The following is a 26,514-nucleotide window of genomic DNA, read 5'->3' as shown; positions in this document are numbered from 1 at the left end:
AGGGCACGCGTTTGCGGTGCGCAGTTGTGTGCCCCGACCCGAACCGTTGCGTGGTGGCTTGCATTTCGTTCCTGCGTTGGGCTGTCGATCATGATGGAGACCCATGGCAACCCCCTTTCCCAAGACATGTGTGTTTGCATTGCACTGGCACAACGGTTGGTGTTGAGCCTGGCAGTGGCCCTGCATGTTTCACAACCAACGACATAACCTTGACCAGGGGGTGAATGACAGCGGAGGTTGCCATATCAGGCCTCCACACCTCAGGGTTACAGGCACAACAGTGCCGAAGCTTAAGCATGATCGGCGCTAACTACTGCCCTTGGCAATCTGGGCACTCTTGACTCCTCAGATAAGCTCCCATTGGCTCTCACGACGACTCGTCCAAGAGCCATCTCCTGGCGGTGAGGTGGGAGCTGGACGCCGGCGGCGGTGAAAAAGAAAAAAGTGCTAGCTATTGGTATCAAACGCACCTCGTTCGTTTTACGAATGCAGGGAAAACGCCACAGGCTGTGTCCAGGCGTGCCAGCATCCAACCCAGCCCAACGGCGAAGCAACCAGGTTACCGCTTCGAGTCATAGGGCTGGCGATCACCCGGGTGTGTGGAACCCGGCTCGGGGCTATTGGGATCTGCGAGCAACACCATGCTCAGAGGGGAGAGAACTCCCCGGCGATATTGGAGGGGCAATGTTGGATGTGCCGGGAGGGCCAACAACGCTCCCCGGCAATGCACGCCGGCCCCGGCCTGGCGGAGATGGGTGGGCGTCCATCACCACTGCATGCAGCCATGTCAGGGTGAGCACCGTGACGGCTGGAAGGGGAAGGGGGAAGCCGTCAACGAGTATTAATACTCTCTGTTCTCCCTTCGTTGGAACAATCTTCTCACCACCACGCTCAGCATCAACAAGCCAGCCAGTCCTTCATTTACTCACTACACTTTACTTCTTAATAATCAACAGACCTTAGTCACTCTTTTAGACTACCTTTTTACTTCCCCAACCATCAAAATGAAGTTCTTCAGCACCGCTCTCGCCGCCTTCGCCGTTGGCTCCGCCATCGCCGCCCCCGTCCTCGAGGGCCAGACCGTTCCCGCTCCCTGCCCGTGCAGCGGCACCGACAAGACCGGCGTCGACGTTCCCCACGTTGATGTCCCCAGCACCTGCGGCCCTGGCAGCATCAAGACCCCCATCAAGAACCACCCTTCCAACGGTGACAACGATGTCGATGTCGCTGCCGGTGTTGTCGTGGTTGTGAAGACCGTCGTCGCCGCTGTCGTCGAGGTCGAGGCCAAGGTCGAGGCTCACCTTGACCTGATCGGTAAGCCATAGTTGACAACACCTCAACCCCAGCTTTCACTAACGCCCGTCAGCCTCCATTGTGGCCAAGGCCGACATCGACGCCCAGGCCCTCGTCAAGGTCATCGCCGCCCTCGAGGTTGACCTCAAGGTCCTCCAGGACTGCGCCCCCCAGCTTGACGGCCTCGTCATCGATGCTGGTGTCATTGTTGCCGCCGACCTCGAGGTTGTCCTTGACCTCGTTGTCCGCGTCCAGGCTCTCATTGCCAAGGTCGAGGTCTGCCTCAAGGCTCTCGTCGTCCTCGATGCCAGTGAGTTTTAGCCTTCCATGTCAGCAGCTCGATCCAGCACTAACGCAATCAGAAATCCTCGCTGTCATTGGTGCCGACCTCAAGGCCTGCCTCGGCCTGATTGTCAACATCACCGCCCCCATTGTCAACCTCGCCCTCCTCATCGTTGCCAAGCTCACCGCCGTCGTTGAGCTCCACGTCATCGTTGGCCAGATCGGCGACTGCGCTCACAAGATCACCAACACCTGCGACGGCATCACCGGCCTCCTCGGCCCCGTCTTCGCCCTCCTCCACCTCTAAGCGTCGGGATGAGATGAAAAGGTGTGCGCAGCGTCCGGGGGACCTGCGCAGGACAACAGCAAAATGGGTGTATCGTTCTACTGTGCCTAGTTAATGTATAATGTCAAGCCGCTCGCGAGTTTGCAACACATCGATGGTTCAATGAAATGGTTCACCCACACGCACTCAACTAATTTGTTCCCCTCTGAATCTGCTCCCTTTGCTTTACCTGGACAGCCACCCGCACTCATCACAGTTAAGCTCCTCTTCGCCCAACGTAATGCAAAAGTCCAGCCTTCCATGCACCCTCCGACATGTTTTTGTCATGTGTTCTTAACCGGATCCTGTGCTAGTCCCGATAAATACTACTAAGACGGCCGCATATGCCGCCGTGCTAGAAAGGACATCGAACTTCTTCTCAAGCACCAGCGACATGACGAGGCCGAATGCGAGAACACATACCGCTGTGGTCGCTAGAGAAGCGACGAGCGTGTTAACCAATACCATCAGAAGCATCGGGCCAACAAGGAAAGCACCGCCCGTGAAAGCCATGATTAATCTCTCCAGAAACAGTTGCCATTCCGTCTGCCTCAGCCTCGCCCCTCTCCCTCCGCTTGTTCGATCAACGTCATCCCACGTCTGTGATCGCTGCGGGAACTGTGGCAGGTCATGATAGTCGTCAAAAATTTCCTCTGGAGGCAAAGTCTGAGCATAATCTCTGAAGTCAATGTCGCCTTTTTGTATTAGCTCGTAGTCGGGCATTCGCCTTGTGGTTAGGATGAACGGGTCGAGTTCCGCCCCTGCACTGTGGCACTGCATCATGAATTGCCAGTCCCGAACCGCCTCGGCTGTTGAGATATTAGCAACGTAATCCTTTTATCGTCTACCGGGCTCAATATATCCTACTGTATTTCCGCAGGAGGTTGTCGTACTGATCGTCGCCGCCGATTAGAAACCTTCCACCATCGGGTGCCCTCTCTTGCCCGTTGACGACCTCTGTAGCGCCATTCTCGCCCTGCGGCCGAGGCAATCCGTCCTGATCAATGGGGTGATTCTGCTCGGCCTCAGGTTCGGTCGGCGTAGTAAGCCGATCCACGACAGCGGCGTTGTCATCCCGAGAAGATTGAGGGTCACGAGAAGCGGAACCCGCTTGCTCCTCCGCGCCGGTCGTCCCCTCATATTCCAGGGTCTCTTCTTCGAGCATGGCACCTTCGGCTGCTGACGGACCACCCTCTTGTGAATTGAATTCCGACAAGTGTAAACTGCTGTCATATGGTTCCGTTGCTGCGCCGTGCGTAGAGGTTGCATCCAAACCCCCTACGGGCCCTACCACCGACCCATGTGAAGATACTGGCAAGTCTACAACTACCGGGGAACGTTTCGTAAATCTGTATTTATAGGCTGCCAACACCAGATCCCGCTGTAGGCGCAGCATCCTGGCTCGTTGCAGCGTCGCAAGGTTGATCGTGATTGAGTGGTTGTCGATACGCATCACCTTGGTCTGGAAGAACGCCTGGGATCTCCTGTCAAACGTATCCTCGCTGTTTGGGTCCCGCACTGGTGGTTCTCCGGAAATGGACATCACCGGAGAAATGCGTCTCTGCGGCCTCCCGAATCTGGGGGGCATTTGAGGAGTGCCGTTGTTGTTATGGTCAACTTGGCCACCGCCTTCTTGGGCCTCGCCAACCGGCCCTGCCGCCCAGTTGGTTAGCATTTCTCAATTTCAAGTGAACCATTAACAGGGTTCCTTCCAAGCACGGTACCTTGCACCGCCCCATGCTCGGGATCCCTAATGCGACGGGCATTGTTCGCATCCATATCAACCAGTCTCGATAGCTTGCGGGAGTAGCTCGTTACATGTACCTGGTGAGAAACTTGACAAATGAATTTGGGGAAAGAGGGTGCAAACTGTGTTGCCTGGCGCTTTGTAGCTCTTCTCTATCGATATATATCCTCCCAAACGTTCGGGTATTGTGGTGGCGTGCTGCCGCGTTGCCTGCACCCCGCCAGTATTATGTGCCAAATGCCATGTGCCATGTTCTGATTGGTGTATTCACATTTTGCCGCCGGACGGCAAGCAACCCGATGCATGGCCGACCGAAAACGCTGCTCAGAGATGAAGCGAGGTGTGTGGGTAACGTTGATGGCGGCATGTCCCAGTTTCGCAGCCACATGCTCCTACTGGTTGGTCTTGGGCGATAGCACCTGCAAGCCTGGCAGCTCAGTGAAGAGAAGCATAAAGGAACCGACGTGGGAGTTGCCGCTACGAGTTGTCTTGTCCTCGATCGCCTCGCTGATGGGATGGTGGAAGGAGAACAATGTGCTCTTGGAAGGCAACTCATCCGGATGGTAGCTCTCGTAACGGTCGTTCCCCTCGAGACCGGCGGCGTCTGACAACCTTGCCAGGAGGGTCTTCAGAATGTAGTGAGCAGAGAGCTGGAGGTTCATCTATCTATATGTAATTAACGGGCCACGGCGCCCGTGACAGACACTGCTTCAAATTCGTACGTGGTATTTCACGCAATCGAGAGGAACCCTTGCGGTTTAGGTATCCGTTTTATGCTCTCTCGGCTAGGATCGAAGCAATTCGTGACGAGGCTGTGATGGCGGGTGTGTTGGTGTGTGCTTGGGTTGTGTTGGGTTAGCATGTAGTAGACCGCGAGGGTACTTCACACAACCAATTTTTCAAGCCCGAGGACCATAACCTCTCTGATCGACCCTCACTGTCGTATCTCCAGGCCACAATGTCGCGGATGGTCCGACTTCTAGGGATTTCAGTAATTAACTCTCGGTATTTCGATCTGCGGCGTGCCCGCACAAATCCAACCTTGCCAGGCAGAGATTCAAGATCCCTGAGTCGTGTCTCATGATACGAAATACGACTGGAGTTGGGCAATCCTTGTCATAGTCTGGCTGAACTGTTGCCTTGACACTTGATATTGCCGTATGAAAATGTTGTGTATCTACTTCGTAGTTGACATTCATGTCAAGGTTCGAATAGGTTCGACGAGGTTTTCTCACAGTCAGCTGTGAGATACAGACATGACTTGATAGGTCCCTCGTACGAGGTATGCCCGTTAGGCAAGATAGGTAGCACAGATTAGTTGCTTTGATTCTTCCAAGCACATGACATGACCAGGCTCAGACGAGGACATATCCTTCTGACTTCCCTCCTTCTCGGAAAGGCAAGAATTTTATTCATCTAGACTCTGGAAGTCTGCTTCGCCACCAGCCTGTCCCACAGCTTTATGGTGCTTTTTAAACAGTTACACTGTCATCTAGGTACTTTTTCTCTCCAAAGTATACTGATCGTTTTCCCCTATGCTTCATCGGTATACGCAGCGAGAAGAAACTCTCTTTATTATATCAGCTTACACAGTGTACAGCCACATCGGGATTCAGCGCTCGATGTTCCTGCATTTTGTTTGGCTATTGGGGGCATCGACAGGATCTTTTGCTGGCCAACCGCAATGCTGCAGGGGAATGTCGACGTCACAGAACACGAGGTATTTTGGCGGATCACTGCTGGAACTGGGCGGCAGACAGGTTCAAGCGGCCCGGGCTCTCCAGTCACACGGTACAATGTCACTCCGTTAAGCGTCTCCCACACCACGCAGTGGGTTATTTTAGGTATGGTCAATCCTGCATTGGCCGGGAATACGAGAACTGCCAAGCCATCTGACACAATCCTGCCCGGGTTGCTGGCATCGCCTCCGGATCCGTGGATGAAGGTTCAAAGTATAAATGACTAGAGGGATACCGCTGATGGAAGAAGTCATGTTTGGGACCAACAACTTCAACAACTTACAAACAACCCGTTCACAACCAACACACCGCCACCATGAAGACCTTTTCCTCAGCTGTTCTCCTGCTCGCTGGCCTCGCCGCCGCCACTCCCGTGCAGCAAACACGGCAGTCTGTCGGGCCCTATGACATCGCCGGCTTCACCGCGGCCAAGACGCACAACAGCGGATACTGCCGGTGAGTTTCTTAAAACTGCTTCTCCTAACCAGTCCTTGCATACTAAACCGTTCCCCCGCTAGCTTCGACTTCGACGTCTCGGCACCCGGCCTAGAGGGAGACGTGCACTGCAGCGCATACCTGGACGCGGGCTTCTCTGGCGCCACGTGGCTGGCCTTGGTGTACGAGGGCGCGGGCAACTGCAATAACGACGCCGTCACCTGGACCTTCTTCCAGTCTTCGGCCGAGGGCAGCGGCGCGTCTCTGAACGTGACCGTCAACGGCGTCAAGGGTCTGTACGCGATCCCGCCCGAGGACATCTCGGTCAACCTGAATGACCCGGAGAACCCGTTTGACAATGACGTCGCGTACTCGGGGCCGAAGGAGTTCCAGATTACCGAGTTCGAGGAGACCGAGTAAGGTGGCGGAATCGGTTAGTTCACTTTGTCGTTAGATCTAGGCACATAGAGGGTTTAGCAATGGGAGGTATTGATACCAAGTTCAGAGTCTATAACTACCTAGTTTAATTACCTGCCTACAAGGAGGTAAGGTATTTTGTTCTCAAAGTCAACTTGTTTCTACTTCTCGAGGCTAGTTGTCCCAAGTCTTCTCATTCAGCATCCTTACTACCTTCATCAGTCTTTGTATCCTCCGGCCCCTGCTCCCCCTCATACTCTCCCACTGGACAAGCATACGCATACACCTGCGGCGCATCCCCCCCAACACCATAATACGACACGCGCCCCCCGTCGTCGTCCCATCCACTACTCATCCAATTCCAACTATACAGCAACGGCTCCGCCATAACGTCTCCCTCATGCTCATCCCACTCATCAGCGCGGTACACCCTCACCGTCCCCGCCCCAGCCGCAGCGCCATACAAGAAATCCCGCACGCCGCGCACCAAATCCGTCTTGCGCACGCCATCCGGGCGTTCCAGCACGATGCTAGGCCGGACGTCGGGGAGGGAGCACGGGCAACACTGCCTGTCGGGGTGGTCAAAGACGTTGACAATGAAGCGGGGAATGGGCGGCTGGGTCAGGTGGTCGGGGATGGAGGGGTCGGCGGCGACGGAGGCGATCAGGCGGGTGAAGACGGCGTGCCAGTAGGGGTTGAAGCCTGGGCCTCGCGGGCTGGAGGGGAAGGCGGCGCGCGTGGCTGCGCGGATGGCTTCTACGGTGGGCATCCACTTTTCGATCAACGTGTCGTCGTCCCCGTCGAGGTTGCCCTCCTGCCTCCCCCGGCTGGATTCCGCAGATTGTTGTTCTTGGGCCATTTTGGATATGTAGGTACCTAGGTAGTTGCTTGCCTGTGGTTGGTATCGTTAATGAGATTAGAAGTTCTGGTAGGGACAAACCCTTACTTATATATCTCCAAGAATAAATCGGGTGCTGTCAAGTGGTGGGTGTCGATTGGTAGAGCTGCAGAAAACATTCGGTTTATTCGCTTTCAGTACATGAACAGGTACCTAAGGTATGTAGGTACGTAGCCAATCGGCGCAGTTGTGTGGCATGAGGGCGGGGCAAAGGATTCGAATGAATCTTTTGAGGACGGGTGCTACCTAGGGAGCACCAGTCCACATCTTCGCCATGATCCGGGATCCGTTGGTCGAATCACGGCCAGAAAGTACTGCTCACATCACTTCCCTAGCTTATTTCACATATACAATCACCGCCTCGGTATCCGGAATAACGACTTCTACCACACCTCCAGTCACCCCAAGAGTCTTCATCTGCACCGTGCCGTGGCCATCGCCCTGGTCCGCCTTGTAGCTCCATTGCTGGCCAGCCCACGTGATATTCTTCCCATTCACATCAAACCCCCCGGCCGCCGTCCCCGCGTCGGCATGCAGCCGCCCGACCTGGACCTGCCCGACCGCAGCACCCAGGTTCTGGAGGCGGACCTTGACGGCGTTCCGCGTGGCCCCGCCCGCGTACTCGCGCAGGTTGACGACGGCGACGCGGGCCAGGGTCGGGCCCTCAAACATGGCGTAGGCGCTGAGGACGGGGCTGCCGAGATCCACGTGGACGACGCCTCGCTTCCCGCCGGCGGCCGTCTTGCCGATAAAGTCGGCGACGAACGGGAGCGCGTAGTAGGGGGCCTGCACGCGCGGGCCCGGGACGGACAGCCCGGCCGTGGGGATCCACAGGCTGCGCCGGGCCTCGGGCCGCTGCGCGCCCGAGACGCGGCTGACCCCCAGGCTCATGGCGTAGAGCTGGAAGTTGACGGACCAGAGCGTGTTGGCGAAGAAGGTCTGGACCTCCTCGTGCACCCCGAGGGGCCCGCCCGTTTCGCTGAGGATGAACCTCGCCCCGGGCGTGCTGCGCGTGTATTGGATGCTGGGGAGGTAGCTGGCAAGCTTGCGCCGGACGGCGGTGTGGTTGAGGAGATGGTCCCGGATTCCACGGGTCTCGCCGTCAATCTGGTAGTAATGCTCGGCCACGTATTTAACCCGGCCATCGCGGTTAATGCCCGCGTCGAACACGCCTTTGACCGTGTACGGGGCGTTGCCGTTGGACGCCTGCCCAGACGCTGTATCGAGAATCTCCCAGATCGGGTCGCTGCCGAGCTCCAGGGCCGAGGTGATGGCGTCCTTGGCGACCTTTGCATCGGCGACGTACTCGGCAGCATCGTATTGCTTTTTATGATACCAGTTCACCTCGTTCCCAATAGCGATGGCGTTAACACGCGCGGCACCGCCCAAGGCGTCGTAGGCACGCTTGACATAGGCCACGATGTTGGTGCGGTTGGGCTCGCCGTCGCCGAGCGGGGCTTGGATGGAGAAGCGGGCGGACTGGTAAAAGTGCGAGAAGACCTCAAAGTACTTCCGTCCGAGGACGAAGGTGGCCCTCGAGTCACAGGGTTTAACCGTTTCGGTGCAGTGTGCCGGTTCTGCTTGGCCCGGATTGAAGGTGATGAGGTCCCTACGGCGGGTTAGGACATGATCAGGACGTTGTCGCACTGATAATATAGTAGCGGGAGGGAATGAAGCGGCTCAAACCTGAATGCACTCACCCACTGGTTCCCCCGATCCTGATGACCGGCGGCACGGCCATGCGCGAGGCTAGCGACTCCACAAGCTTGTTGGAGAATGAGTTGTTGTAGCCGGCGAGGAAGGCTGTTTCGAAACCCACGCTGGGAAAATCAGGGGGCACTTCGAAGGCATTGGAAGGACGCGCCGTGGGCAGCGCAATGGCCCGTGTAGATGTCACGGTGGCTTGGCCAGCGGCATCTTGGGCCGCTAGCAAGACGGCAGTCAGTGTCACGGAGATTTCTGTTTTGGACCACATCGTTGGCGTCGGTGGTAGCAAGAGGCATTGGTATCATCAGTGTGGCGGACATGGTCTGGCGGGAATCATTATATACTCGCATGGAGTCTATGAATAGACGATCAGTCGATCATTGCGCAGTATCAATCCGCAGGGTTGCTATGAATGAAAAACAGAAAACGCGTGAACTGACGAAAGGTTGACACTCCAACGTTACATTGATCGACCCGTGCTCCAAAGGTTTGATTCTTGTTGGATGCTGTCCCGGGCCTACCAATGGCCGGTGTACGATGAACCGTTCATCCTTCGGGATGATAATCCCAGGATGGGGTCAATCTCAGCCACATAAGAAGCACCTGTGACGTCTTCCGGGGCCGTGGCAAGTTGGGGGCAGAAATACGGCGCAGGGCAATGCCACATACAGTACTCCGATGGTACAGAGGATTGTTGTATCCGCGAGGCTCAGTTCACACAGCTTTGGCCCCGGCCTCCTCCCACGTGCATCCAAGTTCTACTCGGTCTATCTGTGCCGGATCTGAATCACTTGATTTCAAGCAACGAATCGATATGCCAGATCATCCAACAAACCCCTCTCGCCAGCCCACTCCTCCGGCCAACTCTTCCCTAGACGATGTGGTCGACAGTTCTACGATACCTATAAACAACTTGTACAACTGGGTACCCGGCCATTGACCCAACCAACCCCAAGCTGTCTGCATCTGGAAAGTCGGTAATCATTACTGGAGGTGCCAGCGGCATTGGCTAGGTCATCGCGCAAGGATTCTGCGCCGCCAGGACGCTTTGTATGTGGCGGCGACGAGGCTCGAGGCCGAGAACTTAGCATCCAGGCGTGCGACCGACGTCTGGACCTACTTGCTGGATATCCAGAGCACGTCCGCGACCAACGCCGTCTTCCAGGCCGTCCGCGAGCGCTTAGAGCAGAGAGCGGCAGGGTCGATGCGAGCCGCCGTCGTCAACGCCGACATCTGGTCACGAGCGCGGCAAGCCTGCTGCAGGGCAAGACGGCGCTCGAGTTTGAGGCCGAGGGCTACGGCGAGACCTTTGAGACCAAGGTCGGCGGCACCTGAACCTCGTGCGCGCCTGTCTCGGCGCCGAGATCCCCAGAACCCCGTACACCACGTTCGACGGCATCTCCAAAGACAATAGCAGAGCTTGGCTAGTAACTTGCTGTATGTTCTTCCTTGGGCGGACTGGCAGCTTGGGCAATGACCCGAAACGTTCATGTTGCCGAAGGGCGGTCCCCGGGGCGAGCATACAGTCTTGTCGGCCTCCCTCCCTACATCCATCGTCGCATATACCTCTACACGGGCGTGGCGCGCTTTGACGGGTACCGTACACGTATTTTTTGGACGGCCGCAGATAGGGGGCCCAGTCGGACAGGACTTGGCTTGTATCGTCTCAGTCTACCTCAGATGACAGGTTTGACGACTAGGTAGCCTGCGCGCAACTTCGCCGGCCTCCTGCGAGCTTGTAAGGTACACCGTACACATGCATTTGTACGTACCGCCCGGCTATCTCGTCTCTGTCTCAAGACTCGCTTGATACTGGTTAGGCAGGAGCGGAGGGGACTGGGCCCAGTCGGTGAGAGGACAGGCTGGCGCTCAGCGATGTCGCGAACTCGGGGTGGCCTGCACGCCCGGCGTGCACCGAGGGAGGTTCGGCAGCTTGTGATATTCGACGGGAGAATAGTTTCCACATCGTCAATTTCAAAGGGCGCAGCTGAGCGATTTTCCCCGGCTGCCTCTTTGCGAGTGAGTGGCGTCACTTGGTTTGGCCATGACTGCGGGAGGCCTCCTGGCGTCAGCAGTGCCCATAGACCAAAGCTGGATTGGAGGAAGAGCTTCTCCAAGGACCCTCAACTGGACCCCCCACTCAAAGGAACCTCCAAGTACCCCGGCCGGCCCTGGATGCTGTCCTGCATCGAGCTCTACCCTCTGCGTTTGCAGCTGCCTGCCCGGAAACTGGAACCAACAACATGAAGCTTCCATGTATAGTCGCAGCATCCCACGGGTTCCCAAACCGGGAAATCCACCCCTTGCTGCTGGGGCTGTGAGTGTTCCCCGAGTCATGGAAGCGGCCCAGCTTGCATTCCAATCGGCTGGCGCCAAAAAGGGGCCGGGGACCTGTTCCGGAAAAAGCTTAAGTTGACCATGTCTTTCGTAGCAGGTGGCCAAAGCTCCTCTCATAGGCCAATTATGAGCGAATTTCGGCTTTCTGTTACTGCTCTACGAGACCCCATCATGGGTTTCAATCTTGGTGTTTTGCAGGCACTGGGGTGTCCGAAACGGGCAACTTGGCTCGAGATACCACCCAGCGACGCTAAATTGCTTCACCCCCTCGAGTCCCTCCCATTCACGCCCCGCCAACTGTCCGAGTCCTCGGACCATTTGTGTCGTGAACCAAGGTTTCTAGCTCAATATCCAGCCTAGTGCCTGGGCAGTCCAATTCCAATCCGGTGTTCTTTGACGACTCCTGGCCCTTGGGCCCAGCTGTAAATTCTGTAATGTCCTGTACGGACGGGGTTTGTTCCTGCAAAGAAGTGCGGCATGCCGCCGCTTGGCTATGAGCCAATGGATCATGATTCATGTTCATCCTTTCAAGGCCATCGCCTCCTACCCCCCAAAGCACCCATGCAGCTCATCCATCCCTGGCCAGTCGCCACCGAAGCTTGCCGGAGCTTGCTCGATTCCCATTTTCTCCAAAGCCATGGTTGGGGCAGTGTCCGGCTGTCTTGCACAAATCCCAGATCTAGCCTGGTCTAGCCGACGCCGGCGCCACTCCTATGGCCATTGCAGTACACCTGGGTGTGGGATCTCGATGATGGCTCCCTGGAGCCGCCGATAATGACCAATCCCTGGCAGCCTGGCTTGTGATCAAACCCGCCCGACAGGGTTGGTTGGTCCGTTACCTAGTGGATGGCCCCTTTGCCAGCATCCGCACCCACGCCGCCCACGGGCAGTACCAACTAGACTGCCCATGTTAGATGAGGTACCCGGTCTTGGGATCCTACTGCGTCTAACCTGCATGCGGCACTGGATGCGAGACCACAGGGCACTGTCTCGCTCTTTGCGGTTGCGCACTTAAAGCACTCCCCGTCCATCTTCCCATGCTTTCTTTCATACTTCACTCCTACTTTCCAATCTTTGCTCCGCTCCCAACTCGCCCTTCTTGCAGTCACTCCACCATGGATGAAAAATCGCCCACCCCGTCGAAGCCCCCGGCTGTCCGCTGGCGGGTGGAGGATCTGGAAGGCCAGCCGGCCCAGTCAACCGCTCGCCCTGGTTTGAACCGTGCCCGGTCCCGCGGTTCCATGTCCATCCGCAGCGTCCGCTCGAATTCCGGTGCCGACCCTGGTGCTGGCCTGGCCATCCAGTATCGGACTGTGTGAGTGTCCTTGTGCCGCTGCTGTCGAGGGCTCGACATCATGGAATTACCCCTGAGCATACATGTAGGCATGCTGACCCAGTCGGCCGTCCCACGCAGCTCCATCGACATTGACGACTATAATCGCAAGGCCGAACTGCAAAAGAAGGTTCAAAAGGGCGCCACGACTGGTTCGTCTTTTTCTTTTCAACGAGCCTCGTTGCTGGCCATAGCTGATGATGGAAACACAGACCTTGCTGACCTCGAATGGCATACTATTACCTCTGATGAGGCCACCCGGCGCTTGTCGAGCTCCCTCGATCAGGGCTTGTCTGAGGACCAGATCAAGCGGAGAACCGCTGAGTTTGGCAAGAACACACCCCCGCCGCCAGAGACGCATCGCCTCCAGGAATGGTTCGGCTACTTCTTCAAGGGCTTTGGAGCTATCCTCCTCGTCGGCGGTATCCTCGTTTTCATTGCATGGCAGCCCTTGGGCAACCCACCGGCGCCGGCCAACCTGGCCCTGGCCATCGTCCTGATTGTTGTTTTCCTCATCCAGGCCGCCTTCAACATGTGGCAGGATTGGTCTTCGGCCCGCGTCATGGCATCCATCAAGGACATGATCCCGGGGGAGTGCCTGGCCGTCAGAGATGGCCTCCCGGCGTCCATCATGGCGGCTGATATCGTTCCTGGCGATATCCTGCTCATCAAGGCCGGCAACAAGATCCCGGCTGATGTTCGCTTCACTGAGGTCTCTTCTGACGCCAGCTTTGACCGCTCGATTCTGACTGGTGAGCGAGGTAGCCTCGAATCTCAACGACCGTGTCTGACGTGCTTGACTAACAGGTGAATCCGTTCCGTTGGCCGCCACTGTCGATTGCACCGACAAGAACTACCTCGAAACCAAGAACATCGGTCTCCAGGGCACTCACTGCACCTCAGGCACTTGCAAAGGCATCGTCGTTGCCACGGGTGGCCGTACCGTGTTTGGCCGGATCACGAGGTTGGCCAACGAGCCTAAGACGGGTCTCACGCCAATCGAGCGCGAGGTGCTCAACTTTGTATGGATCATTTGCTCCATCATGTTCACCATGATCGTCGTTGTCGTTGTTACTTGGTAAGGGAACCCCCGAGTCACACTCCTGCCTTACAATGCTGACGTCTGGTTGAATCCAGGGCCGCCTGGCTGAGGACGGACCATCCGGACTGGATCAGCGTTCCCAACCTCATCATCTCCTGTGTCTCCATCGCCGTCGCTTTCATCCCCGAGGGCCTCCCGGTCGCTACCACTGCCTCCCTTACCATCGCCGCCAACATGATGAGGAAGCAGAAAATACTCTGCAAGTCGCTCAAGACTGTCGAGACCCTCGGCGCCGTTTCAGTCATCTGCTCGGACAAGACGGGTACATTGACCGAGAATAAGATGATTGTCACCGACTACGCCGTCGGCCTGGAGACGGTCGAGGCGGACCGCGCCAGGACCGCTAACCAGAGTCACCAGACCAGCAGCGCTCTGGATCAGCTGTGGAGCATCGCCGGTCTTTGCAACGCCGGGGATTTCGATGCCGCAACTCAACATCTGCCCATTGCCGCTCGTAAGGTCCACGGCGACGCCACGGACCAGGCCATCCTCCGCTTCGCCGAGAGCATTGGCCCTGTTTCTGAGTTGAAGCGCTGCTGGGCTACCAGGTTCAACCTCGCCTTCAACAGCAAGAACAAGTTCATGATCAGAGTCCTTGGGTCGACCAACTCTGAAGGGTTGGGTGTTGCCCTGCCTAGGGGTACCGCGGCCATCTTCGAGCCCAGTGATCTGTAAGACGCCCGTGTTCCTACACCAGAACTCGCTTGAACTGGGCTGACCTTTTCCTAAATTCCTAGACTTCTCACCATCAAGGGCGCCCCTGAGATCCTCCTCGAGCGATGCAGCAACTACACCAACTCGGCTGGTGCGGCAGTGCGCGTGGATGCCGCTGCACGGGGGACCATTGACAAGATCAAGAACGACTGGGCTGCGCAGGGCCGCCGTGTCCTGCTTCTTGCCCACAAGGCCATCTCCAAGTCGTCGCTCCGCTCCTCGCCCTCCTCTCCCTCCTTCGAAGGCGAGATGCTCGCCCAAGTCAAGAACGGCCTGACGCTCGTCGGCCTCGTCGCAATCATCGACCCGCCGCGCCCCGAAATCCCCGACGTCATCAAGACCCTCCGCGGCGCCCGCATCCGCATCTTCATGGTCACGGGCGACTTCGCCCTCACCGCGCAGGCCATCGCCCGCGAGTGCGGCATCATCACCAACGCTGACCACGCCGTGGCCGACCACACGGCCCTCTCGCGCGAGCCGCCCCCCAAGAAAAGCTCCCTTGAACCCTCCTCCGAAGCCGACCACGACCACCACCACCACCACCACCACAACCACGACGACGGCCATCTCCGCTCCCTCGTCGTCACCGGCCCGCAGCTCATCACGCTCAACTCAGCCCAGTGGGACCAGCTCGTCGCCGACTACAACGAAGTGGTCTTCGCGCGCACGACGCCCGAGCAGAAGCTGCGCATCGTGCGCGAGCTGCAGGCGCGCGGCCACGTCGTGGGCATGACGGGCGACGGCGTCAACGACGCGCCGGCGCTGCGCGCGGCGGACATTGGCATCGCGATCGGGGGCGGGAGTGATATTGCGATCGAGGCGGCTGATATGGTGCTGCTGGAGTCGTTTTCTAGCGTGGTGGAGGCGGTGAGGTTTGGGAGGGTCATGTTTGACAACTTGAAGAAGACGATTGCGTATCTGCTGCCGGCGGGGAGTTTCAGCGAGTTCTGGCCGATCATGACGAATGTTGCGTTGGGGATTCCGCAGATTTTGAGCTCCTTTTTGATGATTGTTATTTGGTCGGTTTTCCTTGCCCCTTTCCTTGCCCCTTTTCTGGGTCAGTGACGCCTCAAATGGCATATTGGCTGACTTGGGTCCGTAGCTGCCTCACAGACTGTCTCGCCGCCACGGCCCTCGCCTACGAGGCTCCTGAGGCCGACGTGCTGATGCGCCCGCCGCGCAAGACTGGCGTCGACCGCCTGGTCGACTGGAAGTTCATTGTCCAGACGTACGGCTTCGTTGGCGTCCTCGAAACAGTCGCGTCGTTCGCCATGTCGTACTGGTACCTGGAGCGCTCCGGCATCCCTTTCAGCAAGATCTGGTTCGCGTTTGGCAACCCCGAGGGCGTCGATGCGGCCTATTACCAGCAGAAGCTGAATGAGGCCAGCTCCATTTATTTTGTGACGCTGGTTGTCATGTACGTCCCCGTATCCCCCCTTCCATCCAGTCAAAGAAAGGAGTCATGCTAACAGGCTGATGCTGCCAGCCAATGGTTCAACCTCCTCGCCGTGCGCACCCGCAGGCTGTCCATCTTCCAGCACCCGCCGCTGTTCAACAAGGTCACGCAAAACTACTACCTGTTTCCGGCGATGTTGTTTGCCTTGGTCATGGCTTTCTTCTGGCTGTACATCCCAGAGTTCCAGAACGTGCTGGGCACGGCCGCGGTGCCGGTTGAGCATTGGTTCCTGCCTATGGCGCTTGGTGTGGGAATTCTTTTGTTGGACGAGGCCCGTAAATTCTGTGTGCGGAAGTGGCCGAAGGGTTTCTTTGCGAGGATAGCCTGGTAGGGGGTTAGGGGGCTCCGCGGTCAGAGCGGGATGCAGTGAGGCATGTCCAAGTAGGCTACCAGTCAGTTCCCTGCCAAATAAAAGTTTAGGGTCCGCCAACCGCATTCACTAAGCAGGTAGCTAGACGGTCAGTTGAGCCAGGGGCAGTAAATCCGCATGAGATTAGAGGCCAGACAAAAGAAAAAAGGAGCTTGCCTTCAGCCATGATCATCATGCCAAACTCGTCGGCATCAGCAAGCCACAGCTCGCTCCTCGAATCCAACGCCCCGCCGGGGTTGATGTGAAAGAACTCCATCATCCGGTAGAAGCCGCCCTTCCACTGGGCCAGCCAGTCGACGTACAGGCGGCGCCACCGAGCCTCGTCGTCGGCCTCCTGCCAGAGGTAGCGCGGCGGGGGCGCCGGCAGCGGGGCCAGCTCGAAACAGGTCAGCACGGGGTACCCGTGGAGGAGGGACCACGCCCACTCGACGTGGTGGAACGAGTGGATGGTTTTGCGCTTGGCAGCCACCATGGCCCACTGCCTCCAGGAGGGGGGAACAGTGTGCGCGGCTTCCTGGTCGAGGAGGAGCCCCGTCCGGGACAGGAGCTCTTTTACGTCCCACATGCGGATAAGAAGCTGGGCGTCGGTTGGGTGGGTGAGTCCGCTGCTGGATGGGCCCGTCATGCCGAACAAGAGCATGATGAGCATGATGAGAAGGGACTGTGCGGCCGCCAGGAGATTGTCTTCGTTGTACGTGGTGTACTGTTTGGTGTGTGTTACAGTCAGTCATGCCTGGATTATTTACCTCTCTCCAGGTACAAGCACGTACCTCGCCGAGCAGCCGCTCTATCTCGTGAAGTATGGTGTTCTTCACCAGCTCACGGCTCCCGTCCGTATGCTCACTCCACATCTTGACCAAAGCGTAACAATTTGCCAACGGGGTGGGAACGCCATCCACGAGTTGGAGCCTGTGGATCGGAGGCGGGAGCTGAGCAGTGTGGTGGGCAGCCATCATGCGTGGCCATGTTTTTAGCACACGGATAACGAAGTGCATCGTGTGGCGCACGACAAGATCATTGTTCGGAGTATTGGGTGCCTTGCCGAGCAGGGTCTGGCGCCGCTCATGGGACACTACGAGATCGGCCGGGATTCCCTCCGGTATGTGGGAGAGAAGGGTTTCACGAGAGTCGGTGCTGTCAATGGCGGCGCGAGTTGAGCGGCAGTCTTCGTCCCATGTTGTGAGGGAGGGCGCAGTCCCGTTGTCGGCCTGCCCATCGTCGTCCTCAGGGGAGAATTCACCGCCGCTGATTGCTGGCAACGGCAGGGGTGTCGGCGGCGGCACGGCCGAAGCGTTCCCCGGCGCAAAGTCGCACCCACGAAAGGACCTCGCCAGACACCGACCACAGGTGGGATGCTGCAAGTCGCACCGCACCTTTGCGCTTTTGCATTGGCGGCATGCTTTTTGCCTGGACGGCGCTCTCAGCCCCCCAACGCACCGCTTTCGATGCCTTACCAAGGATGACCCTAGAGAGGAGTGGGGGAGAGTGAGACATGTTAATTTTGATCTTATTTTGCAAATCAAAGGCGCTTACTCTGGGTGAAGCGCTTGGAACAGCGCGTACAGGTGAGTGACTGCTCCGAGGATGCCATCGATGGTACGGAATACGGGTTTGCGAGGGCGGCTTCGGACTCCGGAGATTTTGGTTCAGCCCGGGGGTTTTGAAGAGGTAATGAGCCGTGGCAATGGCCCAGAGCTCTGGCACCCGGGGTTCCGGGTGTGTGAGTGGGCCCTGTAGCCCCTGCTTGGTGTTGACAAGTGCAGAGGTGCGGAGCCATGGAAAAGAAAAATCCAAGCAGTCAGGTTGTTGGCTCGCAGGCCAGAGACCAGCCCCGGCGTGAGCAGGCAGGGGGTAATTCGCGGCACTGGGGATAATACCACAGTACACAGTATAACTCATGGCACAATCAACACCCCAACATTCATTGACTAAGGTAACCCCTACTTGGCAACCTTGCTTCCACGATATCTACCTGGTACCTACCCATGTAACCTAATGAATACACAGCATCTCGGTGCCAGCAACACTCTCCACAAAACGCGTCCCAAACACACCCGCCGGCGTCTGGAACCCCCCCTGAACTTCCCCTCCCAGGGCCCGCCTCACAGCCTCAACCGACGCTTGCGAGGTAAATGTGTAACCGTTCACAGTATGCAGCACCGCACGCTTGACAGACCCCGGGCCGTCCTCGCTGGTGACCGCCACACAGGCATGGTACGGACTGGCGGCTCTCTCTCGCGCCGTTGGGCCTTCGGGCAGGCTCGCAAGATCCGAGTCGCCGGCGGGCAGGGTAGTCATCCCCGAGGCGTGGACAAACGTCCGAATGTTGGGCACCCCGGTCGTCTTCCAAATTGTGATGAGGTCGGGCAGCGTTACCGGGAAACAGGTAACCTGGCCCTTACCGTCGCCGAAGTCAAAGTCGTTCGTGGCCGCGCCCGGGTTGGCGGCATCTTGTTTTTGGACTAGGGCCCCCCGAACGCGCTCCAGACATTGAGTCGCCAGGCCGCCTTCTGCTGCACTGGCCACCGAACCACGCGACATTGCTCCTGCGACATGCAGAGCAACATCGATGGAAGCCGGGCGCTCGACACCCTCTAGCGCGTGGCTGGCGAGACAGCCGAGCATGGCGACACTGCCACCGCATCCCGGCATCAGCATGACCTTTGCTTCCCTTGCTTTCTGATCCAGCTTGTCCGCCAGGTGATAGCTGTCGAGCTCCGCGGCAATGTCGAGGTAGTGGGTTCCGTTTCGGATGCAGCCCTCCATGAGGGGGCCCGCGGTGCGCGCAAAAGGACCGGCACAGTTGAGGAGGACCGGGACGCCTCTTAGGGATGCGTCGATGAGGAGGGCGTCGTTGAGGTTGAAGACGCGATACTGCGCATCAAGCTGGGCGGCAAGAGCCTGTACTCCGTCCTCCGAGCGGCCAGCGAGGATGAAGCCGAGTCCAAGTGACTTTGCGTACTCGGCTACAAGGCGGCCAGTGTAGCCAGTACATCCGTAGAGCATGAATTCCGGCATGTCGGCGTATGTGAGGGTCCTGAGCAGTGAAGAGACGAGGAGAGGTGCTTGTTACTCTGAGCCAGCTTGAGACGGACAGAAGCTCGTCTTGGGATATATAGGCATCCCTCATTTGCAGCCCTTCTTACTACCGAGGGTTCAAGATTAGGATGGGACTTCGACCACCAAACCGGCATGGCAGCGCTGTACCTCAAAGCCGGACATATCTTGGCCGGACGATTCGAGCCAGGGACTCGGGGTTCCGGGTTCAGCGTCGTGTGTCAGCCCAATGCGAACCGAGGCGCCAGGAGATACCACTGCTAAGTAACACCGAGGAACCCCGGGCACCAGCTATTCCCTCAGTCAGCACCCATCAAACTTGGAATTGCATATAAACGCGTCTTGTTCCGCCTAGCCACTTCCTTCCCTCTTGTCATTCCATTCTTCTTTCTCGCCCACAGCGGTATTCACAGACACAAGTCCATGGCTCCTCTTATCTGGCTCATAACCGGCGCAACGTCAGGCCTCGGGGAAGCCTTGGTGTCTCGTGCATTGGCAGCAGGTGATAGAGTTGTTGCGACGGGTCGACGGGCGGAGGAAAGGCTTGCCCATTTAATATCCGATAATGTGGCCGTCGTGGACCTCGACGTATCGGCGAGTCGGGAGCACATCGAGGCCCAGGTGAAGAAGGCGTGGGAGTCCTTTGGGCGGATTGATATCTTGGTGAACAACGCGGGGGTCTCTGCCCCGAAGGCCATCGAAGAAGCGAGGTATGTGAATCTGGCCCGAGCCTGTTGAGCTCAAGTCAGGCTCACCATCAGCTAACCCTGTCCGAAGTGACGAATTTATGCAACACATCTTCGATGTCAACGTATTCGGCCCGATCCGCGTCACCCAAGCCATGCTCCCCTACTTCCGATCTCAGGGATGCGGGTCAGTGGCCTTCATAGGGGCAGGAGTTGCCTGGGCTCCCATCTCCTTCCTCGCTCACTATTCTGCCTCCAAGGCGGCGCTGGGCCGGTTTGCCGAGGGGCTGCGCAAAGAGCTCCGTGGCCAGGGCATCCACTGCACAGTCTTCGAGCCTGGCGGATTTGCCTCGCAGCTCGGGCACCCTCGGGGTGAATCCGATGACGAGGGTTTCGGCCGATACCAACCGACGGTTCGGGATTACGCCGGGTTGTTCGCCGATACGATGGAGGTGTTCGCCAATGAAGTGGCCCCAAATATCCCGGGGGACGTCGTAAACTTGGCCGGCGTCGTCGTGGACTTGGTCCGATCGTCCGAGGGGATGGCAGGGCAGCTGCCGGTACGTGTGGTGTTGGGCAGTGATTCCCTAGCACTCGTGAGGCAGAAGTGTAAGGAGCAGCTGGAATTGGCTGACGGATTTGAGCACGTTTCTCGAAGGACGGACCGGGGGGATGCCAATGCCCTTTGTTATGACGGCATGCTGGGGTTAACGACCATGCTTTCGTAGGCACCTATCTAGCTAAGCCGAGCGCGGCGAGTGCTTGAACGGGGCTCACATACCCAGCCTATCCCCCTTGGCGGCACTGGGGTGAGCTAGATACGTACTATCCATGGATATGTACGGGAGCCCCATATCCCCTTTCGGGCACTTAGACGGATGATTACAGTATTCATTCTCATCGTAGAAGACGGTTCACGCGTTCGGAAGTGGAGTGGTGCCTTCCTTGCAGCCATGAACATCCCGGCGGTGCAACTGTCTCCTTAGAAATGCGCAAGATGCCCAATGCGGATCTGGTCCATCAAAGAAAACTGCGTCACACCGGTCGCAGTGCTGGGGAACCTACGATGAAAACCGTGGATTTAGTCAACGCCCCAACAGTCCTCGCGCCTGGCAGACTAGGAGCACGAGTGGAGGGCAGGACAAACCTTGGAGCGGTCGAGCAACTCCTGGGGCATGTACAGGGCCCCGATCTCGTAGGTGTAGACCACGTAAAGTCCCATGCGCCCCTCATCAGGGTTCTTGTGTTCGTCGGGGACGGTATTGCAGAAGGAGAGAACTTCCTGTCTGAGCCCCTCAAATCCAGAGGGGACCTTGGCTGGCAAATCCTCGTCCATGGCCAGCTCGCGGTGAGCAAAAACGGTGACCCAAGCGTACGTGACGTAGGCGACCTCGGAGTTCGAAAACCCTCTACAGGAGGGGATTATGACGCGGAACTTGTCCTTATCTGCATCCTTGTCTTCTCTTGCGATTTTGGCGTGCAGCAATGCTGAGATGGGGTCATTGTCCGGATGGCGGTGGTAGGAGGGCGGCATGCCGTACGTCTCGTCGACCTTGTTGGCGGCGAGGAAGGCGTCGAGGACGGCGGTAGAGACCTTGAAGCCGCGGAGGATAGTGATTAAACCCATTGTGGGCTGTTACGTGATTTTAGGGACGAGTTCAGATCCTGGGGGATGAATGACATGAAGCTGTTGTGGCCTGATCGGGATTTTTATACCTACTCGACGACTAGTCGAGTTGGCTAGGCAGACACCTGTGGATGTGATGACGGCCCAATGGCGTGTGTGCAGAGCGGTGGGGGCCACAGCAGGTCAGTCGCGTCACGCGGGGCTATTCCTAAACACGCATCGGCGGGAGGTTCACGAGCATGAACTTGAAACCTTGGTATTTTGTTGATATTACACGATCCAGATTCTGCAGGATGCTGACCGAATCTTGGTCTCCCTCGACATGGCCGCTTCAACCTGACAACGCTAAAAAAACACCCATTCGTAGGTGCTTACAAGACCGCTGCCCCGATTAGAAGCATCACTGCAGTGACGGCAAGACCCCCAATCGGCAGGCCGCTGCCGGGCACGATCAAGGAAGACGCTGCGCTCCCTGAGGTCGACTCGGAAGGACCCGAGCTGGTTGTGGTGGAGGCGTCCAGGAGGGCGGTGAGGTTCGGGTCCTCGCTGAAGCTGGCCGTGACAGATCCGTTGTTGCAAGAGCTGGGGGAGGAATTGGCACCCGAAACGAAGTTGACAGCGGCACACTGCAATGGTTAGCAAGGTTGGCTGGTGAAAGGTGGGACGGGTGACAACCAACCTGGAAGAGAAGGCCGTCCGGGGCTCCGCAAGCGATGCTGATGATGCCCTTCTTGCCCGCCCACGCCTTCGGGGCCGTGACGGCGGGCTGGCAGTATTCGCCGCGGCCGTCTTGCTGGATGATGGGGTACATCTCGGTCCAGTTGCCGGCGGCCTTGGAGTCGAGGGTGCCGCGAATGAGCCACTTGGCCTGAGGGTGGCCTAGGAACCAAGCCACAGCATCACCATCGACATGGAAATCAACAGCCTCGTTCTTGCTGAGGTCGGCGACGCCACCACCACAGGGCCCGTTGGATTCGAGATCCTCATTCATGTTGTCGCCCTCGAGCGAGGGCGGCTGTCGGAGCTCGAAGTGGGCATTCGCGGCCGAGAGGAAGAGCAAGCCAGCGGCAAACAGGGAGCGTAGGGGCACCATGGCGGCGGCTGGGTGGGTCGGATGAAAGTAGATGGGGGAGTTTTACGTGTTTATGAGTGTGATGGGTCACGAGAACTGAATCGTCGAGTCTTTCGGATGAGAATGAGGGAAACGAGACGAAATGGAAAAGATGGGATGCTGAAGCAGAGAAGCAACAATGGCGATGCCCAGCGATGGCGATGTCGGGGCCAATGGCTTTATAAGTGATCGCTTAGGTTCCGACCTTAGCTTGATCGGTTCATTGACGCATGGAACTCCGGTTCTGGTAGGTAAGGTACCTGGTTAGGCAACCGCTGGCAACTCAGTTTGGGGGGCGAGCAACTTTCGGCACGGGTTCCAGGTTGATGGCCTTGTTTCTGATCCACTGTGGGTTGGTCTTTCCAGTCCAGGGTCTTTCCGGGCCCTTTCCCAGCCATTTCGTGCCGATTTGCCCGACTTCTGTTGCATGTGCAATGCCACTAGCCTGCATAATTGCTAGTCCATTCTCACGGACCTGCAGGATGCGAGTGCACAAGTATTTCCCGGGGATTGACAACCCAAGTTTGCGGATCTTTGTTGGAGTCCCTGTTTGGGCTCCCCATGCCGTGTGCAACCCCGCGGCTCCCGTCTTGTGAGGTTTGTAAGGTTCCCAGCTCCCCTCGGTTTTGGTTGGTCTCCTGGGCCTGGCAGCTCCCCACCACCCCGCAATATCCCGCGTCAAGCAAAGCCAAGCTTTGTTGCCAAGGGGCCAGGGCTCGCGTGTTTTTGTGATGCGACGGCATTGCAGGGGAGCTTGAAAAGCCAAGTTCGCCTTGAAGTCATTGAGACTTGGGATGGGAAATATCTCAAGTGGACAGTTTCGAGTCGGATCGTCCATGAACCACCATCCAGACTGAATCGCAGCCGCATACGTTGAGAACCCGCGCATGGCGCCACTGATTCTGCGGGCGAACGGCTAACCGCATGCGGTATCGTTCCTGTGCGAGCGCGGGTTTGAGCAAATTGTCGCCGCCGCACCGAACTTTTTGTTTCCGTTAGCCAGTCACAAACCCGCCTTCGCCTCCAACATGCTCGAAACCGGCTCGTGGGAAGCCGCAAGTGGGTTGGAGGTCGCTGGGATGTCAAGTCCCCCAAGTACCCGAGTGACAGTTTTGGTGCATTAGCTGGGTTAGTGTTGAGCAAGATGGGATTGTCCCCACGGGATGACTGATGGATAGAGGTCACCACTCGTGCCCGCCCTGCGGCTCCATTTAGCCCCGGTCAACTTGCATTGCAGTGTATATCACTCATGTCTCCCATGCCGCCATGCTTTACCCGCCACGGCTAGGCTTTTTGGACTGCTGACTGTCGACTCGCAACACAAACAACGACGGCACACTGGGTTGGACTCTGGCAAGTTCCGACTCACCTTTGGATTCGTTCGGGAGATTGAACATCGGAGAATCGCCATTGCGTTGTGCCACCAAAAAACACGGCCCGTGGCCGTAGCACCATATTTCCCGTCTCGGCCGGAGGATGACGTGGAGCCGATCGTGTCGGCCCCCGAGTTGACACCGGCCTCTCGGCGACGCTATCGTCATTCGACATCCTAGCCACGTGTGGCACTCTCACTCAGGTTGACCGTGGAAGCTGTGGCAGCAGCCCTGGATCGGCAATATGGACCATATGAACCATGGGACGAGCATGTTCTCCCCGCTGAACACTGACCTAGCCCGCCGATATTGGTACACCGTCGCCGGGTTTGTGGGGGCGTTCATGCTGATTCGAGGTGTCAACTTCTACAAGTCGCAAAGACGGTCGGTGCCACCTCGTGAACTGCCGTCGAGGTTTTTGCTGACCAAGAACAGATTACGGAGGAAGGCGTCAAACTCGATCGAGTCTCCCGCCAAGCCGAGCAACCGCTTCCTGGAGCTATGGGCTACCTTGACCGCTGTCGTCCGCGAGGCGAGCGCGCCGCAGCTCCACATCCCCATCCGTGGGTTCTCATGGCTGACGCCGCCGCCGCTGGGTCGGGTCATCGCCCTGCTGGTGTACTGGATCCTTATCATCTACATGATGTCCACCGATGTCATCGTCAAAGACGCCTTCTTCTGGGAGCGCATCGGCTACCGCAACGCCTGGGTCACTGTCACGCAGGTGCCGCTCCTCTACCTGCTTGCGTCCAAATGCAGCATTGTTGGCTTCCTGATCGGGACAAGCCACGAGCGGCTCAATTGGCTGCACCGATGGGTGGGACGCACCATGTTCGTGACGGCCTCGGTTCACGGCTGGCATTTTTACACGGACTGGGTGCGTGCCGACGCTGTCGAGTATCAGATCAAGATGATGCCCTCCATCAAGTACGGGCTCGGGGCCTGGAGCGTCCTGCTATGGACGCAGATCTCAGGCCTGGCGCCTTTCCGGAGGATGGCCTATGAGATTTTCGTGCTGCAGCATCTCCTCAGCGCCATATTCTTCCTCTGGCTGATCTCTGTCCACGTCCCGCCGAGCGCGCAGTACAACGTGTGGTTCGCCGTCGCCGCCCTTTCCTTTGACCGTGTCTGCCGCATTGCCCTGCTCCTCTGCCAAAATGTCAAGGTGTTCCCTGACAAATTGAAATGCCGCGGGGGCCAGCGCATCGGGCACCAGGCCCGGATGAAGGCCGTGGGCGATTCCATCACCGTGGTAACCATCAAGGACGTCCATTTCAAGTGGCGGGCCGGCCAGCACCTCTACCTCTGGGTCCCTCGCGTCGGCCTGGCCGAGGCGCACCCGTACACGATTGCATGTGCCCACCAGTTACCGGACACGTGCATCTGCAACAGCATCCAGCTGGTCGTGCGCAAGCATGGCGGATTCTCGCGCCGCCTTCATGATTTTGCGACAAAAGTGGGGCGGAAAGAGCACTCGACTGTCTTCGTGTCGGGGCCGTATGGCGCGCCGCCCCGATGGGACATCTACGAGACCATCGTCTTGATCTCGGCGTCGACCGGCGCCTCCTTTACGCTGCCGATCTTGGAGAGTTTGCTGCAGTCAAAAGCTACGAAATGCGTCAAGAGGGTCGACTTTTTGCTCGCGGCGAGGCAGGGGGAGGAAATCGACTTTTACGTGTCTCGCCTCCACGAGCTGCTTGAACGCGCCAACGAGGTCGGCATCGAGATCAGCGTGCATATTGCCGTCACCCAAGGGCCCTCGACGTTCGCCAAACACTCGGGAGCCGATATCCAGACTGTCGATGCCGCGTCCGCGTCCTCCTCCGGTAGCAACGTGGGAAAGCACATGGGCGAGAAGTTCAGCGCCTCGCCGGCCGATATAGAGCAACCCGCCCCCGCGGTCCGAAAGAGGGCGAGCCACACGAGTACCGATTCGCACGTGTTCCACTCCTCAACCAGGCCGGATGTGGACGCGTTCATCCGAGGTCCAGTTGAGGAGACGGGTGGGGAGACGAGTGTGGTCGTGTGCGGCGGTCCATCTTTGGTCGCGAGGGTGAGGAATAGCGTGGCGTCTCTATCGGACGAGAGAGCGGTGCACAAAGGGACGGGGGCGCAGGGGATACACTTGTTTGCCGAAGAGTACAGTTTTTAGTACGGAACAATTAAATACGAATACCATCCAGCTTGAAGTTAAAATGCCATACGCGAGTTGGAATGACCGTGAATCCCTGCGCGCCCATGGCTCGGGAGGACCCCACCTCAGCCCACCACGGAGTCCCGCGTTTCCTCCCCTTGTCATTGGTCGGACCTGAGCTCCCTTGCCCCGCCCCCTCGAATTTTTGGTCGGGTGTTTTCTGAGTCAACAATGCAGTCCTTTGATGAGTACCGCTGGTGCTGCAGTCCCTAACGGGTTCAGTGTCATTGAGCTGTCTAAACGAATCGTGACTCAGTAAAGGACGGAATTGGTCAAGGCAAGCCTCCCCATGACGCTTTGCCCGACAGCTT

General features: G+C 57.9%; 14 protein-coding genes across 14 annotated transcripts; 5 read left to right on the top strand and 9 right to left on the bottom strand.

The window, feature by feature from the left end:
- Positions 1-1,004: 1,004 nt before the first annotated feature.
- F5144DRAFT_600561 (uncharacterized protein) lies at positions 1,005-1,882 on the top strand (the record flags this gene model as incomplete). Its single annotated transcript, XM_066791082.1, has 3 exons — positions 1,005-1,314; positions 1,367-1,603; positions 1,656-1,882. 3 exons carry the CDS (start codon positions 1,005-1,007, stop codon positions 1,880-1,882), a joined length of 774 nt encoding a protein of 257 aa, XP_066644058.1.
- Positions 1,883-2,194: 312 nt separating this feature from the next.
- F5144DRAFT_545953 (uncharacterized protein) lies at positions 2,195-3,679 on the bottom strand (the record flags this gene model as incomplete). The annotated part of the gene is made up of 3 exons (XM_066787391.1): positions 2,195-2,709; positions 2,768-3,553; positions 3,625-3,679. The coding sequence occupies 3 exons, from the start codon at positions 3,677-3,679 to the stop codon at positions 2,195-2,197; spliced, it is 1,356 nt and encodes a 451-aa protein (XP_066644057.1).
- Positions 3,680-3,997: 318 nt separating this feature from the next.
- F5144DRAFT_565376 (uncharacterized protein) lies at positions 3,998-4,329 on the bottom strand. Its single transcript, XM_066788491.1, has one exon. The coding sequence runs from the start codon at positions 4,307-4,309 to the stop codon at positions 4,040-4,042; it is 270 nt and encodes an 89-aa protein (XP_066644056.1). The 5' UTR covers positions 4,310-4,329; the 3' UTR covers positions 3,998-4,039.
- Positions 4,330-5,437: 1,108 nt separating this feature from the next.
- F5144DRAFT_155458 (uncharacterized protein) lies at positions 5,438-6,336 on the top strand. Its single transcript, XM_066782491.1, has 2 exons — positions 5,438-5,842; positions 5,905-6,336. Exons 1-2 carry the CDS (start codon positions 5,703-5,705, stop codon positions 6,239-6,241), a joined length of 477 nt encoding a protein of 158 aa, XP_066644055.1. The 5' UTR covers positions 5,438-5,702; the 3' UTR covers positions 6,242-6,336.
- F5144DRAFT_155454 (uncharacterized protein) lies at positions 6,287-7,417 on the bottom strand. The gene is made up of 2 exons (XM_066782490.1): positions 7,185-7,417; positions 6,287-7,114 (listed from the first exon to the last, which is right to left on the bottom strand). Exon 2 carries the CDS (start codon positions 7,095-7,097, stop codon positions 6,432-6,434), a length of 666 nt encoding a protein of 221 aa, XP_066644054.1. The 5' UTR covers positions 7,098-7,114; positions 7,185-7,417; the 3' UTR covers positions 6,287-6,431.
- F5144DRAFT_155425 (uncharacterized protein) lies at positions 7,264-9,535 on the bottom strand. The gene is made up of 2 exons (XM_066782488.1): positions 8,837-9,535; positions 7,264-8,745 (listed from the first exon to the last, which is right to left on the bottom strand). The coding sequence occupies exons 1-2, from the start codon at positions 9,109-9,111 to the stop codon at positions 7,473-7,475; spliced, it is 1,548 nt and encodes a 515-aa protein (XP_066644053.1). The 5' UTR covers positions 9,112-9,535; the 3' UTR covers positions 7,264-7,472.
- Positions 9,536-12,295: 2,760 nt separating this feature from the next.
- F5144DRAFT_643839 (uncharacterized protein) lies at positions 12,296-16,116 on the top strand (the record flags this gene model as incomplete). The annotated part of the gene is made up of 9 exons (XM_066792830.1): positions 12,296-12,495; positions 12,595-12,665; positions 12,726-13,265; positions 13,321-13,591; positions 13,651-14,286; positions 14,353-14,776; positions 14,960-15,201; positions 15,432-15,746; positions 15,816-16,116. The coding sequence occupies 9 exons, from the start codon at positions 12,296-12,298 to the stop codon at positions 16,114-16,116; spliced, it is 3,000 nt and encodes a 999-aa protein (XP_066644052.1).
- F5144DRAFT_155445 (uncharacterized protein) lies at positions 16,000-17,895 on the bottom strand. The gene is made up of 4 exons (XM_066782489.1): positions 17,689-17,895; positions 16,926-17,620; positions 16,312-16,858; positions 16,000-16,224 (listed from the first exon to the last, which is right to left on the bottom strand). Exons 1-4 carry the CDS (start codon positions 17,744-17,746, stop codon positions 16,202-16,204), a joined length of 1,323 nt encoding a protein of 440 aa, XP_066644051.1. The 5' UTR covers positions 17,747-17,895; the 3' UTR covers positions 16,000-16,201.
- Positions 17,896-18,051: 156 nt separating this feature from the next.
- On the bottom strand, positions 18,052-19,468 carry F5144DRAFT_154775 (Saccharopine dehydrogenase-domain-containing protein). Its single transcript, XM_066782483.1, has one exon. It carries the CDS (start codon positions 19,171-19,173, stop codon positions 18,148-18,150), a length of 1,026 nt encoding a protein of 341 aa, XP_066644050.1. The 5' UTR covers positions 19,174-19,468; the 3' UTR covers positions 18,052-18,147.
- Positions 19,405-20,821, top strand: F5144DRAFT_154778 (uncharacterized protein). Its single transcript, XM_066782484.1, has 2 exons — positions 19,405-19,922; positions 19,990-20,821. Exons 1-2 carry the CDS (start codon positions 19,636-19,638, stop codon positions 20,624-20,626), a joined length of 924 nt encoding a protein of 307 aa, XP_066644049.1. The 5' UTR covers positions 19,405-19,635; the 3' UTR covers positions 20,627-20,821.
- Positions 20,434-21,934, bottom strand: F5144DRAFT_154812 (uncharacterized protein). Its single transcript, XM_066782485.1, has 2 exons — positions 21,046-21,934; positions 20,434-20,959 (listed from the first exon to the last, which is right to left on the bottom strand). The coding sequence occupies exons 1-2, from the start codon at positions 21,523-21,525 to the stop codon at positions 20,813-20,815; spliced, it is 627 nt and encodes a 208-aa protein (XP_066644048.1). The 5' UTR covers positions 21,526-21,934; the 3' UTR covers positions 20,434-20,812.
- F5144DRAFT_643826 (uncharacterized protein) lies at positions 21,449-22,618 on the bottom strand (the record flags this gene model as incomplete). The annotated part of the gene is made up of 2 exons (XM_066792829.1): positions 21,449-22,151; positions 22,205-22,618. The coding sequence occupies 2 exons, from the start codon at positions 22,616-22,618 to the stop codon at positions 21,897-21,899; spliced, it is 669 nt and encodes a 222-aa protein (XP_066644047.1). The 3' UTR covers positions 21,449-21,896.
- Positions 22,619-22,686: 68 nt separating this feature from the next.
- F5144DRAFT_155210 (uncharacterized protein) lies at positions 22,687-23,889 on the bottom strand. Its single transcript, XM_066782486.1, has one exon. The coding sequence runs from the start codon at positions 23,523-23,525 to the stop codon at positions 22,920-22,922; it is 606 nt and encodes a 201-aa protein (XP_066644046.1). The 5' UTR covers positions 23,526-23,889; the 3' UTR covers positions 22,687-22,919.
- Positions 23,890-24,150: 261 nt separating this feature from the next.
- Positions 24,151-26,327, top strand: F5144DRAFT_155238 (uncharacterized protein). The gene is made up of 2 exons (XM_066782487.1): positions 24,151-24,393; positions 24,445-26,327. Exons 1-2 carry the CDS (start codon positions 24,254-24,256, stop codon positions 26,159-26,161), a joined length of 1,857 nt encoding a protein of 618 aa, XP_066644045.1. The 5' UTR covers positions 24,151-24,253; the 3' UTR covers positions 26,162-26,327.
- Positions 26,328-26,514: the final 187 nt, after the last annotated feature.

Source organism: Chaetomium tenue, assembly GCF_020726465.1.
Source record: "Chaetomium tenue strain MPI-SDFR-AT-0079 chromosome Unknown F5144scaffold_3, whole genome shotgun sequence".
NCBI lineage: Eukaryota > Fungi > Ascomycota > Sordariomycetes > Sordariales > Chaetomiaceae > Chaetomium > Chaetomium tenue.
This window is presented reverse-complemented; position numbering and strand designations above follow the sequence as displayed.

Bases quoted from the DNA above. Each gene is read 5' to 3' on its own strand.
- F5144DRAFT_565376 (XM_066788491.1), bottom strand. From the start codon at position 4,309: ATGAACCTCCAGCTCTCTGCTCACTACATTCTGAAGACCCTCCTGGCA.
- F5144DRAFT_155458 (XM_066782491.1), top strand. From the start codon at position 5,703: ATGAAGACCTTTTCCTCAGCTGTTCTCCTGCTCGCTGGCCTCGCCGCC. The intron at 5,843-5,904 runs GTGAGTTTCTTA...TTCCCCCGCTAG, and splicing joins CACAACAGCGGATACTGCCG to CTTCGACTTCGACGTCTCGG.
- F5144DRAFT_155454 (XM_066782490.1), bottom strand. From the start codon at position 7,097: ATGGCCCAAGAACAACAATCTGCGGAATCCAGCCGGGGGAGGCAGGAG.
- F5144DRAFT_155425 (XM_066782488.1), bottom strand. From the start codon at position 9,111: ATGTGGTCCAAAACAGAAATCTCCGTGACACTGACTGCCGTCTTGCTA. The intron at 8,746-8,836 runs GTGAGTGCATTC...AACCCGCCGTAG, and splicing joins AGGATCGGGGGAACCAGTGG to GGACCTCATCACCTTCAATC.
- F5144DRAFT_155445 (XM_066782489.1), bottom strand. From the start codon at position 17,746: ATGGCATCCTCGGAGCAGTCACTCACCTGTACGCGCTGTTCCAAGCGC. The intron at 17,621-17,688 runs GTAAGCGCCTTT...ACTCCTCTCTAG, and splicing joins TTCCAAGCGCTTCACCCAGA to GGTCATCCTTGGTAAGGCAT. The intron at 16,225-16,311 runs GCAAGCTCCTTT...CTACCTGCTTAG, and splicing joins CATGATGATCATGGCTGAAG to TGAATGCGGTTGGCGGACCC.
- F5144DRAFT_154775 (XM_066782483.1), bottom strand. From the start codon at position 19,173: ATGCCGGAATTCATGCTCTACGGATGTACTGGCTACACTGGCCGCCTT.
- F5144DRAFT_154778 (XM_066782484.1), top strand. From the start codon at position 19,636: ATGGCTCCTCTTATCTGGCTCATAACCGGCGCAACGTCAGGCCTCGGG. The intron at 19,923-19,989 runs GTATGTGAATCT...CCCTGTCCGAAG, and splicing joins AAGGCCATCGAAGAAGCGAG to TGACGAATTTATGCAACACA.
- F5144DRAFT_154812 (XM_066782485.1), bottom strand. From the start codon at position 21,525: ATGGGTTTAATCACTATCCTCCGCGGCTTCAAGGTCTCTACCGCCGTC. The intron at 20,960-21,045 runs GTTTGTCCTGCC...TTTTCATCGTAG, and splicing joins AGTTGCTCGACCGCTCCAAG to GTTCCCCAGCACTGCGACCG.
- F5144DRAFT_155210 (XM_066782486.1), bottom strand. From the start codon at position 23,525: ATGCGCGGGTTCTCAACGTATGCGGCTGCGATTCAGTCTGGATGGTGG.
- F5144DRAFT_155238 (XM_066782487.1), top strand. From the start codon at position 24,254: ATGGACCATATGAACCATGGGACGAGCATGTTCTCCCCGCTGAACACT. The intron at 24,394-24,444 runs GTCGGTGCCACC...GACCAAGAACAG, and splicing joins TTCTACAAGTCGCAAAGACG to ATTACGGAGGAAGGCGTCAA.